The sequence below is a fragment of the Nymphalis io genome, chromosome Z (assembly GCF_905147045.1).
Source record: "Nymphalis io chromosome Z, ilAglIoxx1.1, whole genome shotgun sequence".
NCBI lineage: Eukaryota > Metazoa > Arthropoda > Insecta > Lepidoptera > Nymphalidae > Nymphalis > Nymphalis io.
The window spans coordinates 16,595,353-16,613,257 of NC_065918.1; the positions used below are offsets into that span (position 1 = coordinate 16,595,353).

Below are 17,905 nucleotides of genomic sequence, written 5' to 3' on the forward strand. Positions count from 1 at the left end.
ATGGATACTTATTGTTTGTTAAATAATAATTGCTTATATATCCAGGTCGGGCCAGTAAATGGTATAATTAGATTTAGGCAAACATTTATGACAACGAGAATGTATCGCATATAATTACGTCTTTCCCCTCGGAAGACCTAATCTTTAAACATCTATTTGAATAGGAACTATCAAGGCAAAGGTAAATGCTAAATAGATTCGCCCTACCATCGGCGAAGCGAAAACGATTGAAAGGGACATATATGTCATATGGATAAAATAAAACAAATGATTGCATAGTATATTTATTTGTATTTCTCGTGTATAAGTTAGTTAACAAAATAAATTTTATTACAATTATTCTGGAATGGTGATGTCCCATTATTAATCGATTACATTCGACGCTTTTAACGATCACAACTACAGTACGAACGATTACTAAAGACCCCACACTATACATGTACAACTTTAGAATATTCTACTTGTTAATGTTGTAATTGTTACTTTTGATTTTAATCCTGCGATCAAGGACTTGTATTGTCGGACACAATAGATATCAAAATATTAATCGTTCTAACAAATGACGCAGTTTGATACAAAGTTAATGAATTTATATCAATGGCAAAACGTTTCCGATTAAGGAAATTAGTTTAGGTAGTGACTTAGTTAATAAATATTTGAATAAAAATAATTTTAAACTTGATACCGAGTGTTAACAACTAATCCACAGAAACACCTTCGTCAACCAAGCGAAGTGAAAGCAAGCACAATTTAAAATAAAATACTTTAAGCTACAACCACACTTGACACTTAGCGAATTGTCGCAGTTGACAACAATACGTACAAGTGTGGCTGCAGCTTAACAGATACCATAAGCTTAATAATTACGTATTGTATTAAAATTAAGTAATAATTACAAACCATCAATGAGTAAAATCGTTTACATTAAAAAAACATAATAACAGCAAATCAATATTAAAACAACAACAAAAAAATATTGCATTCAAATTAAAAACCAGATAAGAAATCTGTATATTATTTTTTTATTTTATTTTTTTCCAATATATTGAACAAGTTCTTTAACACTTAACGACTAGCACTCAGCAACGATGCTACAATTAATTATGTTTATAGTAGTAACGTCACTATTATTAAAACGAAGGCTATACACCTTCGTTTTTAAATATAGCGGATATCATAAATTACTTAAAATATAAACAAATAAAGTAAAAAAAAACCTTTAAGGCACGAGTACACATTCCTCTCTATCTCTGTCCTGAGAGTTTTGTAAAAAATTATTTTGTTTGCAATAAACGTCAGGTACTCTTTCGTGTTGCAGCTAGTGTTCTAGTTCTTCGCCTTTTTCATTCCTTCCAAGATTTTTGTGATTTATTTATTTGTATTGGTCTTATAAGTGGAAGACACTATGATGTTATGATTTGGCTGATGGGTGGCGGTGGAGAGTTCTTTTCAGCTGCTGGCATGTTCGTTGCATTACCAGTCTTTTATGGTTTTTATTATGTCTGTCAATTCAATTTCTGACTCTAAGTTCAGAAGCAGTGCTTCTGATTTTCATTCAATTCTGAAGACCTTAAAATGGATTTTGTAGACAAAGCAAAATAAGACGAAATATTATGAAAAGAAACTTCATCATCACGTGAATGTTGAGGCTATCCATATCCTCGATAACACCAAATTAGTCTTACCTTAAGCCTCTTAAAGGCTCCAATTGGTCCCCGGGGTCTATCTTATAATCTCCTTTTTTTTAAACAGATTAGTTTTTATATCTTGTAACAGGACTGGAATGGTCTCTTGATGGAGGGGCTCGATCTTGGTGAGTCATTTTCTGACATCATCCAGTCGCTTTTAAATGATCTGTACATCGGTCGTTATTGTGGTCACTCTTGTCTTTATGGGATCTATGTGCGTTGGGTTTGTTATTTGACCAGAGTTGTTGTGATTTTCGATAGTTTCATGAACGAATGACCGAAGTTTTTAATCGCCCTGTCGATGTCCTGTATGGAACGGTATGTCTCGATGGTCTCAAAGTTTAACCATTTTCTTATGTAGTAGTATTAGATAAGCTGACTGACATTTGCTCCCAGACATTTGTCAGCTATTCCGTATGTTGAATAACTTTTTTACTTTGTGACTTTATATTCGCATAAGTTTTTGGGCATACCGTTATGTCTCTTTCTCCAAATTATATTTATGCCTCGGCTTGGAGTCGTCGATTGCGTCTTTCCGTAGAAGATTAAAGGGAGTCTAAGACTGTAAAAAGATCTTTTTTATATTTTATTCTAGAGCCTCTTTTCTCTTTTGGAGCCTCTTTTCTCTTTTGTAGCATGGTGGTTTAGCTGCTTTTTAGCCATTTCAATGTTCTGTGCCTTTACGAATGTTGGTGATCCTGAGGTTTGGTCTTCCACTTCGTATGCTTACTAGGCTGACCCTGTAAAGTGGAGAAGGTACCTTCCACAAAGATAACCTAGTATTCTCATCCATTTTCTCTCGAAAAGAAGCGGAATCCCTATCCGTCATTTTTTATGTTACAAACACAGAGAATATCTTCGGTAATGATCATGCAGTTAATGTCTACCTAATGAAAATTGAAACATTTATTTGTTTATAACTTACAATAAATGTTTATGGTACTATATTCATATTATACGCCTATCAAGGCGTCATGTCAAGATAACTAGCTATTCAGCGCGGACCTAGACAGATTACACATTTATTGTCGAATTCCTTTGTAGCAAACACCACAGTGTATAAAAATTATAAAATAAGTGATATATCACGTGACCAATGATATACGAAAGAAAGACTATATAAACTGCTTTGACTCGAATTGAAGACATATTGTTAAGCCTAGTGAACCGAGTCAATCAAAATCACACTCCCACAGTTTTCGACAGGGCAACAATAGAATTTCCAAAGAGTGAAAGAGAGAGAGTGAGCACTTTTGTGATATTTTTTTTACTTGCTGCGTGCAAAGGCTGACAATTTTGATAAATATTTATATATAAAAGAATAACTGACATCAACGCAAAGCACAAACTACAGGGACTAGCACCATGAAAATTTGGATACGGACGCTTTTTACACAGTAGGTAAAATTCAACCCCTTAGGTAGCGATAATGAAAGTTTATATGAAAATCCTTTATTTTTATGCTATGAAATTTGTATTTATCAATTCATAATTCTGACGCGAGAGAAGCAACAACGGCGCTAATAACATTATTCATATATTTTTTTAATCATTTTTAAATTACAAAATAGTCTATTCAATTGATTGAATCTTTTTATTTGACAATTGTTGTTTGACAAGTTCATCCATCATCTTAAATTTTTTTAATTTTTATACACTTGATATTTTTTTAGTTCTATTTCTGCTTATGCATATTATATATGTCGCCATAACTATCGATAATTTATAAAATAGTAAAAGTTAAAAATTCGTTGTTTGTTTTATATTATTATTAGGAGTCAATAAAAATTATAATTAAGTATAACCTAATGATAAAATTAATATTTGTCTTTTATAAGAGCACAGATGTATAAAGTATTTTACATATATGCAGTGTGACGTCAACTAACATTTGCAAGTATCGTTAGCAATAGCATTCATAGTACATTCTGACGAATGAAAGCAAAGATGAAATGTGCAGTACGAAAATATATCCATTTGACACATACAATCTATAATTTTTTTATTTTTTATTTTAAACCATACCTACCATTAGGTATAAATAAATTTATCTTATTAAATTCATTCGTTTATTTTTCTGTCACTACATATTTCAACATGACCTATATTTGAGCATTTGGAACACATAATATATATATATATATATATATATATATATATATATATATATATATATTGTATATATATATATATATTACATATATATTACATACAACATGTGTATAAATTACTGTACATTGTTTATTATTTTTATTAGAAATAACAAAATTGTTATTTGAATGTTTCTTTGTATATCTGTTATATATTGAAGTAGGAAATGCTATTTCAGTATTGTTTATGACTTTAATGTTTTATTAGCAAAAATCAATGTATATCCCATAACATTATCTAGCGCTATTACAAATTTCCGAGTCCATTAAACTAAGTAAGCCTTAAGGTGTGACTAACTTTCATATTTATGAAATTATCAATTAAAGCAGAATGAAAATTCGTTGAATTACAATTTCCCTTAACTTTTGTAAAAATCTACTAAAAAATATTATCATATAGAACCATTTCCAATCACAATTTATGTATATACATTTGTGGATAGCATTTACTTCAGCCTTTGTGTGATATATTTAGTGATTAATGTTTGATTATATTAAATTTATACCTTAACACTCAATTCTGCTCCCACCCCAACGATCTCTCCACGGCCATTTTCCACTGTTTGTATCTCATATCCCTCTCATCGTCACTTATCTTTGGCATGTAAGTAATGCCAGGGGACATAGATATCTGAGACGCGGTTCTGGTGCTGTCCAGACCCCAGTAGGCGACAAGAGCGGCGCCCAGAGCAGTGCTTTCAGTGAAACCCGCTTTGATAACGTTTATACCAATCAAATCAGACTGCATTTGCATTACAAAGGCGTTCGAAGTCATGCCGCCATCAACCTGAAATGTATACAACAATTTTATTTAATAATGTAAACAAATAGATGTAATAAATAACGATGTAAAACGTTTGAATAGGATAAAGAAATGACCACGAGGCGATCTTCCCATTCCCAAGGTATGCTGTCATCTCACTAATTGTATACAAACTTTACACACACAAATATTAGTTACGTAGAACCACAGTATCGTATATAGCTTAGGTTGCAATTTATTATTTGTTTAAGTAAACTAATTTAGGACGGATATTGTGAAATATTGCATCAGCCGAGGATGCATTATTAATCCATTAGGAATGTAATTCACTATTGGATTTGACTTCAATCGAGAAGTTAGAATTATTTAGAAAATAGTTTTAATTATAAATTGTAATTTTAAATAAATAATTTTAAGTAATTGGTTTTTTTTTTCGACCATCGTTCTGCTACCAACGTAATTTATTCCTTAACTTTTTGTGTATTAAACATTCGAGACAGTTTGATTGCTTTGACTGTTGTAGATCAAACAGCAGAAGCAGAAGCCGGTCTTGTACCAAAATATCTGATTTATGCTGGTACGAAAACCTTTTTTGCGAGAAAGCCAAGAAATGTACGTCAACCTAACACCCCCCTACTGTTTTAAAAATTAATTTAAAAGTTACTGACTATGCCGTCGAGTAACGGAAATAAAAAGTTTGTGTTTATTCAAAGTACCATATTTTCACACTAATTGGTTTATATATTCATTTATAATTCAATTTTATAAAATCCATTGTTCGGTGTGTAGACGAGCATTGTCGTTCCACTTCTTCCTTCTTTAAAACCATTAACTTTCTACCGATATTATCGGGTTTTCATACTCTCACTGTATATAACTATTTTCCTGTACCATCTTTTGCGCTTAACACTTTTGGATTTAAAAGTTACTGACGCACTCCGTAACAACCTTATTTATTGAAAGCTTATTGCTTTACTTTTAGCCAGAGTGACACCTGATCTATCAAGTACAACTGATCAATAGGACATTAGGAACAGAAGTATCCCAGTCTATCTAATGGTCGTATAACGTTTAGTTGAATCTCTCAACCATTGTTAACCGCTTGTTATAATTATTATTTTTACTATTTTATTTGTGTTCGTAAAACTTAAATATAGACATGAGCGTATCAAACTTTGAGACACTGTGAAACCGCAATGATTAATATTTCTTAGTGTTAAAGATTTATCATTATCATTATAAATACATACGTCGAGGGAAGGGGGGAATCATATATAAATTTTGATCTCCAATAATTCTCTAGACAGTAGAATAACTCATGATTGTGACCAACAGACGGGTTTTTTTTTAACGCTGGAAAAACGCTTTACGCGTTTCCTCCACGGGAACAGTGTGGGGGTGGGTATGTGGGGCTCCCCGCCCCGAACATCGGAATACCCACTAAAAAAACCAGCGGTACCCTTTACGTCTTAACGAGGCGCGCCACGGGATCGCTTTAGCATGCTACCGGGACGCTCTGACGGACAAACGGGTTTGCACTAACTACCCAGCGAGAGTAATAATTTTTTTTTTAATATATTACCTTAACTAGTTGCAAAGGTATACCGCAGTCTTCGTTCATCGCATCCAAGATGTCTCTCACTTGAAAGCAAACGGCTTCTAGCGCGGCTTTCACAATGTGATTGGAATTCGTATCTTCGGTTATACCGCATATTACACTGGAAAAATACAACATCGATCCATACCAATATTATAAATGCAAAAGTGTCTATTGTATTTGTAATTAACGGGAACTTAAAAATTTTGGATTCATAATATTGTATGGACTACTGTACCACTTTTTAGTATCTGCACATTATTTACTATTTATTTCTAATCAGAATCTATTTATTTCTAGACGAGCCGGTTGGCGGAGTTGGTTTACCTGCCTTTCACGCCGAAGGTTGTGGGTTCGTTTCCCATCCAGGACAGACATTTGTGTGCATGAACATGTCTGTTTGTCCTGAGTCTGGGTGTAATTATCTATATAAGTATGTATTAACAAAAAGAAAAGTAGTATATGTAATATATCAGTTGTCTGGTTTCCATAGCACAAGCTCTGTACAAGCTTAATTTGGGATCAGACGGTCGTGTGTAAAAAATGTCCCAGTATATTATTATATTATTATTATTATAATCTTAATTTAATTCATCGTAAAAACTTTCAATTAGTATAAAGAACAAATAGTACTTTCGAAGGCCTTACCCCCTAGCGTCTTGTCTCCAATAAGGAGCATAGAGTCCACTAAATGCTGGAACGAAAACAACACTGCCATTCTCTGTTGCTTTCTCTGCTATTTGTTGAGAGTCCTTAGCACTTTCCAAGAGGCCGATGTTGTCTCGAAGCCAGCCAAGGGCAGCACCTGCTATCGCGACCTTAAAATAGAAACAGAATTGAAAACTATTGAAAAGTTATATTACATATAACTCACTTAAAAGATGTTTTTCATAAAATTTATTAATTTTTATTTGATACGCAAAATAGTTAACGACACAACGACAAATACAAATAAGAAATTTAAATATCGCCTATTTTTCGTTTTTCGAAAACTTATTTCTCTTTCTCTCATCATTGAAAAGAAAAAGACACAGCATAGTTTGACTAATCATGTCTAAACAGAAAATCGCGACCATAGAAATAGAACGAGATTGGAATCTCGACTCGACGGAAGGTATACCTCGATAATAAATCCGAATATGTCGGTTGAAATTATGCACAAAATTGCAATGGACCAGCATGGAGGAAAATTGAATGTTTACCTTAATAGAGAAGTAGCTAACTCAAATTTTGGTTTAAAGAGCTACTAAGGCTTTTACTTTTGAGGCTACTTATAAATATCCACTCATCCTAAATAATGGGGCAAAGCTGACAAAAGTCAAAATAAGCTCACCGAACCCTCTAGAGCGTAACAAGGCGGGTTATTACTCCCCAGCTGGTAGGCCACTGTAGTTAGCAAGCCCCTGCTTGAATTGACGCGGATATCGCCGGTGTTGTAAAGGACAAAACAACCGGTTCCGTATGTGGCCTTCGCTTGCCCTTGCTGTAGACACATCTGCCCAACTAGAGCAGCTTGTTGATCACCGAGACAACCGGATATCGGTGTGCCACAGAGAGGTCCATCTGATATGTAGCCATAAATCTGTAAATTGATAACTAAATATAAATAAATAATTCGATTGATGAATTTTCGCACTAAACAGTTACTGATCCTGTGTGTGTGTGTGTGTAGTAGTATGTGACAATTTCTAAAGTATTTTATATAATAACGCACATATACATATATATATTGAAATTGACTGCTTCGTTGGTCTAGTGGCTTGATGTAAGGCCGCAGACCCGGAGGTCCTGGGTTCAATTCCCAGGTCGGGCCAATAAAAAGTTATTGGGTTTTTCTGTCAGAAAATTCTCAGAAGCAGCCTGGAGTCTGGAAGTTGAAAGTGTGTTGGAGGCACTCCCGTGCCTCCGAAAGCACGTAAAGCCGCTGGTCCTGCGCCTGAACTCTTTCCGGTCGTGTCGGATTACCGTCCCATCGGATTATGAGAGTGAGGGAATAGAGAGTGCACCTGTGTTTGCGCACACACTTGTACACTATAATTTCTCCTGCGCAGTTGGCTAATCTCTCTTGAGACTGTCCGCCGTGGCCGAAATCCATCAGGAGGACAGTATTATTATTTATATTGAAATTATTTTAAATTTAGAAAAGATATAAAGATATAGTAAATACCATATTATTTGAATAAATAGAATAATATATATATTTATATTTATTAACTTTATGGACTAATTATGTTATTAAAATACACACAATATTGTGTGAAAATTATACTTAACTTTATTTAAAATCAAGGATTATATATAAGGTACCATAACTTGAGGCTATTTCTATTGTTTCATATTCTTTATAATTTTTTAAATGGTCAGATGAGAATTTGTTTAATGTTATTGTACCAATATGATAAACTAACTAAGCATTGTAGAACAATTAATATATTATACTTACTTCAGAGCTAGATTTAATTTCTGGGAGAACAGATTTTGGCACTTCAAAAAACTTTATTAAAAGTGGGTCCCAGGTTAAATTTTCAATGTTCATGAGCATCGTTCGTGAGGCGTTTGTTACATCAGTTACGTGCTGGCCGCCGTTAACGCCACCTGTGGAAAGAATTTATGTTATGTAAATAAACCTGGCTCGGAGACAGGACAGGGAATTGTGGCGATAACTGAACTGGTGTCTGGATATAGAAACATTGGTCGTCCAGCACCAAGATACGTAAATGACATTACAAAAGCCTCAGGCCGAATCTAAACAAGCGGCACAGACAAGAGGCAAGGAATACAGTCAGCATAGAAGATTTGTAGACAGCGATGGAATTTTATTCATTCTTTGGTGTTCGGTAATGGAAATAATGTGTTGACTTAATTTATATTAAAATAGAATTATATTTTATACAATGAATTTAATTAATTCTATAAAAAAAAAATTAAGTCTGTGTGAACAGCTGGATAATTGTCTGCTCTCCGTTGTGGGTTGGTGGATATACACATGTCGAATGTTACCATATGATGTTTTCCTTTACATGAGATGAATTATAAGACACAAATTTATCACAAGATATTTCAATGAAGCTTGTCTAAATTTCAACCTGGATTTTTGGGTAAAATCCAAATAATCCTTCCTATGGGCTGTCTTACTCATTGATCTAATATTTATATACCTGTTAAATTCCAAATAATCCAAGTGTCGACAGTTCCGAAGCAGCAGGATCCCTTCTTCATGGCCTTCTTCACAGCATCCACATTGTCGCTCAACCATCTCAATTTCACAGCGCTGAAGTACGGGGACATGGGCAGGCCACATAATGGCTACAATCAATTATCAAGTTTAATATTATTTTACCACTCTATCACACTTCTACTTGATAGTTTTTACAACTTTAAAAAGTACGTGTACTATTTATAATGGGCATTTTATAGTGTTTTTTTTTTTTTATAGAATAGGAAGGCGGACGAGCATATGGGCCACCTGATGGTAAGTGGTCACCAACGCTCTTAGACATTGGCATTGTAAGGAATGTCAACCATCGCTTACATTCCAATGCGCCACCAACCTTGGGAACTAAGATTTTATGTCCCTTGTGCCTGTAATTACACTGGCTCACTCACCCTTCAAACCGGAAAACAACAATATCAAGTATTGCTGTTTTGCGGTAGAATATCTGATGAGTGGGTGGTACCTACCCAGACGAGCTTGCACAAAGCCCTACCACCAGTAAAAATATAGTGTTTTGATAGCTTGATCGTTTTTTTAAATTGTTGTATAGCTTTAGATTAAATTATATATATTTTTTGTTGTCACTTTTTGTTTATTATTTAATAATTTATAATAGGCTAAATATTTGTAAAGATAAAGGTAGTAGATTAAAGACAAAATATTTATGCAAAACCCTTTCAAAACATCTGGTTAAATCTTAAAGATCTAATAAAGAAAATTAGAGGGATATATAGATTATATATGTTTATCATTATATATACGAACATTCAATAACATGGAGGATGTTATCATCACTATATATAAAACAGTTATCGTCATTATAATATGGGTACATTTAATTGTGTGTAATCAACTTTAATCTTTATAGGAGATTGCTTTGCGTCTGTAATATAAATGTGACCTTGTCGGTGTATTATTTCAACACTTTGTTAAGATGTAGTTATAAAATTGAAATAAATTCATTCAATAAAATTATATATACATACATAGTTGAATATAGCGATTTAGTATACACTAGTTGGTTTTGTTATGTGTAGTATTATTGTCATTTTCATACATAGACTCTTACCAATAGAGAGCAATCCCATGGTATTTAAGAAATTCCTTAACATATTTTGTCTCTTAGATAATTCTACTATAATCATATGTATGCAAATCAACTTGTTACATAAATAATAATATATAACTGAAGATAGAAAGTAGCTACTGAGTTTCTTTCCAGTCATCTCGGTATAACCTCCATTACAACCTACATTATAACCTCCATTACAACCTTACAGTTATAGCTCTTATTAAATGAAATCTAAGCCACCGTGATTCAAAAGTAACCTTGTTGAATACTTTGAATTTGGTATTATTTCAAATTACAATATATGACATTTAAATATATTATTGTATTCATATAGATTTGTAAAGAACAGTGAAAGGATACTTTACTTATATTATTAGAAGTAATTTATTATTCTTATATTTAGAAACCTAAAAAAGTATAGTATTAATTTTTATTAAAATTTACTAGCCTTCAAGTAATTTTTATTTCTTGTCTTGTTAGGTACCAAATCCAGTAGTTTGTCTATTGTAGAGGAAGTTCTCATGTCCAGCCAAACTATGGCGTTATGAAGTGGTTTCCCGGTATATCTATCCCAGACGATCGTAGTCTCTCTCTGATTGGTTACACCCACTGCTATTATATCCTGAGAACGTAATAGTAAATTAAAACATAACACATATTTTTTATGTGTGTTTAGAATTCACTTGTATTTTAAATATTTTAGAAATACAAGTTTACTGTGTGAGTGTTTAAAAACATAGACATACTTTTTTTTTAATACTATTATATAATATTTTTATATAAAGCAATTATTAAAAAATATGTGTTTATATGACAAAATAACCATATCCATAAATAGATTTATATCAAGTATAAATCATGGAAAATTGGGTGACCAGTGTTATAAAACTAACTGCAATGTAACATTCTTGATAGAGGTTTATTTTGTAAGAGATATTAGCCATTCTTTAGATTGACAAAATCATTTGAATATGGGATGTAATTAATTGGGTCATTACACTGACAAAAACTTGTACTGTATTTTATTGGTAATTTTATAAATTATTACAAAAGGCATATTGCATAAGTATATTAAAATGTTATATAATTTTGAATGAATGACAGTTTAAAAAAATTGTCAATACTTAATAAATTATAAATGTTTTATATGACTACTTACAGCACAAAATCAAACAATTATTACATTTATATGATTTTTTTGTTGAAAAAAATACATAACTACAAACTAGCCTTAAACAAAGCTGTGCATAACGTATTAACCCACTAGTATTAATTAACAGTATTGAATAACACATCTTTGGGTATAAATTATTGAAGTTTGATAATCAATACTTTTATTTAGAAAACATTTATATTGTAAAGTATGTAATATATATATATTTTAATTAATGATTAACGTGTATATTTATTTCACCTTCGGTTTTCCGCCTAAGGCCAAAAGTTGCTCCACAGCTTTTGTTATGCAAGTGATTACAACTTCTAAGATCGCGTTGGGGTCCTGTTCCACCCATCCTTCTTGAGGAAAACATTGTTCCAGTTCCTTCTGGTGCACCGCCACCACCTCACATGAATTAGCTTTAAATATAATAAATCTCGCACTCGAGGTTCCTTCATCAATTGCTCCGATTAATGGACCGAATTTACCATATTCTGTCATTTTCAGTACACTAACTATATCGCAGAATAAACTATTTTCTAATAAACGTATTATCTAATTGCACTTTGATCGCTAACGCTAAGTTAAATAAACAACATGGTTAAAATATTTATCTGTTTTTGACAACCAATAAAGTGACATTGAAAATTGAAGTTAAAACTAGAATGGAGGTTTTTCCCGTTTGTTTTGACTTATATAAAATGATACCTGATGGGAATTAAAAGAAACACAATATTATTAATAAAAATATATAATCAGATTCTTTACTGAATTTTATTTGTTTCACGCTTACGTTGAATTTTTTTGACATTCATTGGGCTGTCCATTAGCTTAATTATTGGATAACCCCAGAGCGAAAATCTCAAAATATAAGATTTGTCATAAAAATTAAAGGAACTAAATTTAAGTTTACTATGTTAATTAAAAGGAGTAAAATATAAAACGAATACTAAATCTTTTTTTTAAAGGGAATATTTTATGAATTTAAATACATTCATTGAGAAGCTTTGTGATTTAATAACTTGATCCAGCTCGCTATAACAATCCCCTCAAAAAAGTTTAAACAGATAGCTGCTTTTTAGCTAACTTTATTAGGCAGTGACGGAAAATTAGACAGTTGATTATAATGTATATACATATCTTAAACTGAGCAAATGGCTCTTTTTCCACTGTATATTCCACAATCCCGTTCGGATAATGCGGAGTACGAAATATCTACTAAAAACTACTCTTCTGTTAAGTCCTTAGTTAAATTATAAAGAATAATTGATACAAAAAATGTAAATATGTGAGAAAATAGCATAAATAATACGAGACAATCATAAACCAGAAATACCTACTATGCGATCAGTATGATAATAAATTATTAAATTTATAATAAAACGATTTTAGGTAAAAAGTTCTTTAGCTTTAAATATTTTTTTAAAGTAATTTAGGTTTAATATTGTCATGATTATTTAGTTAATAAATTATAATGCAATAATATATAGTAAGCATCTCAATAATCAAAAAAAATAAACATCAAATAATCTCCTTATTTTTCTTACGTATAATCATTTATCGTGAGTAGGTTCTGATAGATATTCACATTATAATTTTATCTGACAATGATAATCACATGGTTTGTGCGAAGAAAAATATTTTTTTCTGAATTAATAAAATACCTAATACTACAAATAAGACAACATTAATTTACAACACTTAACTGTATGTCATCCTTAAAAACAACTTATTTTTTATACTAAATCATAAACATGCCATAAATAACCTAGGTAGGTACTTCAAATGTGCATGTACTCTCACATAGAAAAAAAAATGCTAATTATTGATTATAATCACTATTTCGACGCGATTCAAAACAATACCTATGTACCTACATTATATTATGTAGTTTAAAAAATAAAACACATTTGATAATCTGAAAAGTATTTAATTATTATAAAACTAAGTTTGACAAGGCTTGAAACTGTATCTTTAGATAACTACCACCTATATTTTTTCATAACAGCTATAAAAATTATAATAAGCTATAAATACTATAGTTTAAAAATCTGAAAATGTATTGTAAAACAGTAGCTATTGTGTTAATTTATTTGTTAAAATATTAAGAAATTTAAAAAATATTAATTATTGTTGTATTATATGCACACTTAATCTACAATATTGTATTAACGGTTATACCTAATATATAGGTACTAACTGGTTTATTTCTGGCTTGTATTTTTGATGAAAAAAATATTTCGTTTAGATGAATTTTGCAAGTGCTGTATGCGTTTTAAGCAACACTTAACTAGGCTAGCGCGCACAGACTACTTTGTTGTCGTGACTGTTTCGTCGCTCTTATCAAGTCCGTGGATATGTATGGAGATGCGCTCATGTTACGACAAAAAATTTGGGTGACATTTATGTATGCCGACCACTCAACAAGCCCGTGACAAAACTGTCACCGCGCCGTGAACTTTTCATAGCAGCGCGCGCACGGGTTAAAAAATGTCAGTATACGCGTTGTTTGTCGTCATTTGCATTCCAACGGTCGACTTTAGCGCACAATTAAAAAAAAGATAAATATTCTGTAATTACAAACAAAAATCAAATCAAATTAAAATCTTAATTTCTTATTTGATTTATTTATTTAATAATTTGCTTATAGACGTGTTTTTTCAAATCCATATGTGTATATGAGTGTTGGAAGTTTGATGAATTATTTCGTACTTTAGGACCTGCATTAACTTTTATGTCCTTTCAACTTTTTCTCATAAAATGCTGACCTCTTTTTCACTTCTTCTATAAGCAAATTCTTAAATAAATAAATCAAATAAAAATTCAAAATTTTGTTACATTTTTGTTTATATTTACAGAATATTTATCTTTTTTTAAACTCAGTTATATATTTTGTTATTTAAGTTAAAAGTTTTTTTTTGTTAATTAGAGATTTTTTTTAATGTTAAGCCAGCTTATAATTGTTATATATTTTGGTGCACTATTTTTATATAAACAATAAGAAAATGTTTAACTTAATATATATCCTAATTAATAAGCATTATCATTATCATCTTCAGTAGTGATAATAATTTGCGGAGATGTTTATGGCATTTTGCGTGCGCTAAAGTCGCAGACGGAATGCAAATGTCGACAAACTTCGCGTAGGGCGACATTATCTATATTTTATAAAATAACAATAAATTATTATAAAACAACGATAAATAGATATAAAACCTAATAACCGTATTCTACAATTTTAAAAATAGACATGTATCCAAATAATTTTCCGATACAAGTCACTTCAAACTCATATAATAAAACTACGCTTCTCCGCTGGATGAGGAGCCCCTCCCCCCCCCCCATATCTGGGGGAATGGTATCGTTCGTTTTTATCGATAAAAGCAACCCTTTTCGACCCCAAATTCGAGATGCGAATTTCTAATGCGATCCCAAAGCTGTAACCTTATGTACTGTAACACGGTGAACACTAGATTGCGTTTCGTCAAAGGCGCGATGCCAAACAATAGCTCCAAGTTGTACATGGTATCTTTAGTAACACGGAACCGACTTTGAAACTGGTTATTATCATATTTTTCAAAAGCGTTCAACTTTTCTTTATTCCTACGACTGCTACGAGATGTCGTTTAATCATCCGAAAATGAAGAAAACTTAATTTTTAAAACTTATGTAAAACAATGAAAATAGATTTAAGATGGCTCGCAACTACTCTCAAATTTTCACACTTCATTAAATGACGTTTCAGTATACAATTTTAGCTTTGAGTGGTTTTTAAAGGCTATTTATTTTGTGTCGCTCTCAAATTTAAGCGGTAATCAAAAGCGTTAAAAAAAGCCTGTAAATGTCCTACTTCGGAGCTAAGGCCTCCTTTTTTTAAGGTTTTGGAGCTTATTTCACCACACCAATGCGGGTTGGTAGAATACACATGCGACATAATTTCAGTAAAATTAAACATATGAAAGTTTCCTCACGATATTTTCCTTCACCCTCAAGCCCAAGATGAATTATAAACACAAATTAAAAAGCTTGTCCGTTTTTGAACCCACGATCATAGGTTAAGACTAACGCGTTTTAAGCACTAGGCCATTTCGACTCATTTTAAGTTAACAGCTTCTCAAATAATTAAGTTGCACTAGAATATTTAAGTGACGTTTCAGTATTCAGTCGTTATTGTATTTTTTTCATATTCATTATTAATAGCCATTTATATGTTGCACATTCCTTTGTTTTGTATTCCTTTGTTGACTTCTTATTATTATTAAAATTATACGCGTTTCAAATGACGTATTATTTTTCAGGTTTTATATGATGAAGAATGAAGATGATTACTAAAATGATTTCCGCTTTCCAGTCATATATTGAAATATTTACGGATCTTATTAAAAACATACATAAAATTAACAACTTAAACTCATAAGATTTAAATAATGAAACAGTTCCAGTGATCAGCAATGACGAAGTTGCTGACATAATCATTGAAATAACATAAGTATGTAATTTAAATACTGAGGTGTGAAATATGGATGTTCTAGTTTTACGTAGTAAGAACTATAAAGTTAATCAGGTCCGATTGATTCTCATACTAACCAAGCGTGACGATGTCTTCCTGACAGATTTCTCCTTCTTAAAGTAGACAAGCCAACTGCGGGTCGTACTATCATAAAAGCTTTATTTTCCGAGGCAACTAAGTTTTTTTTTTACCTGACCTGGATTTGTATGACTTGGGTCACGGAGTCTGCTGCCATATAAACTATACTACTTAATCTATGCTATAGCTGCTATAGTATCAATCTTTTTCCAAGCATATGAAGTTATTGTAAATCAAATAAATACATGTATTATTGGTAAAAAAAACACGGTTGCCATTGTATTTAAGGTTAACGAAAACTTGTAAAAAAATAAATAATAGATGTGCACATTTTTTAACGGAAATTCTTTTCTGGGTGTTTTTAGACTTTTAATAATTATTTTATCTATACAAAGCACTGTACCAATTTGGATGAAATTTCTTATGAAGTAAGCGTTACCCCTTTTTTATTCCTAACACCCGGCCCACTCCCCCTAACACACGGGCGAAAACTAGTACTAATACATTAAAATGACTCAAATATATGTTAAATCTCTCATTACCACATTAAAGCACGACTCGAGAGTCCCATGATCACACGCAGCATCCTCTCCCACTGTCATTCGCACCCCTTTTCGCCTACTTATGTGTTCCCAATATTATTCTTTAAATAGAACCAGTACCCTGTCCCCTATTATTTATTATACTACTTTTATATATACTTTTACCATGTAATAAATATATTATGCATTAGAACAATTCAGTACCTAAGACAGAGTGATTAGACATTATTATTAAATATAACTAAAATACGCTTCTCCTTAGAAGTTTTTAATTTGTGCACATCCAACATTAACTGCATCCATAACCACTGAAATCGTTACTTCATATAATAATAAATAAATAATGTATAGTTTATCTTCAGCAATATCGTTCATATATTATTGTATAATATTAAAAGATAAAACACAAAAATAGCAAATGCAATAATTCCTATAGCTCTTAGGAATATGCCAATAACATCAGTTATTTCGGATATTTACATTTTGCAATTCAATATTCCTTTAACATAATGGACGATCTATATCGAAATATATTTTCAATTGTTTAGACTAAATTAATTTAATTAATAATATACATTAACTAATGTGCATATTCCATAGCAGCACAACTTCCAATTACATAAATATAACTTATACAGGGGTTGAAATTATTCTTAAACTGTAAACACTATCAACACAAACAAACGGCCTCACTTATAAAAGTTATTTTGAAATAAGTTTTTATATAAGCTACTATAAGCAATTCTGTTATTTCAATCATATGTCAAATCTTCGGTCACATAAAGAGAAATGTTTAAAAGTGAGGCCGTATATTATCTTATTGTACATAGATGCACATAGACTTGTCAATAATTGATTATAGTTAATTTTAATTATAATTTAGTGGATATAAAATGTAAACGAATGAACGAAACAACCTCATATTTAAAGCATAAGCTTTACATTTAATGATAAATAATATAATAATTGAATTATATTTAAAAAAAAGAAAACAATAATCGAAATATAAACTATTGTCACATTCGATTGTTATGTTTTTGTTTACATTTTATAACATGTACAACATTTCGAATTTGTCTATCGTAGCTAAAATACATTATAATATACGTGAACCGTCACAGTCAAGCTGTTTTAT

At 31.4% G+C, this 17,905-nt stretch overlaps 1 protein-coding gene across 1 annotated transcript; it reads right to left on the minus strand.

Annotated features, from left to right (window-relative positions):
• Positions 1–271: 271 nt before the first annotated feature.
• LOC126780496 (glycerol kinase) lies at positions 272–12,256 on the minus strand. The gene is made up of 8 exons (XM_050505047.1): positions 11,899–12,256; positions 10,933–11,106; positions 9,357–9,504; positions 8,642–8,793; positions 7,532–7,780; positions 6,847–7,016; positions 6,184–6,319; positions 272–4,625 (listed from the first exon to the last, which is right to left on the minus strand). Exons 1-8 carry the CDS (start codon positions 12,139–12,141, stop codon positions 4,353–4,355), a joined length of 1,545 nt encoding a protein of 514 aa, XP_050361004.1. The 5' UTR covers positions 12,142–12,256; the 3' UTR covers positions 272–4,352.
• Positions 12,257–17,905: the final 5,649 nt, after the last annotated feature.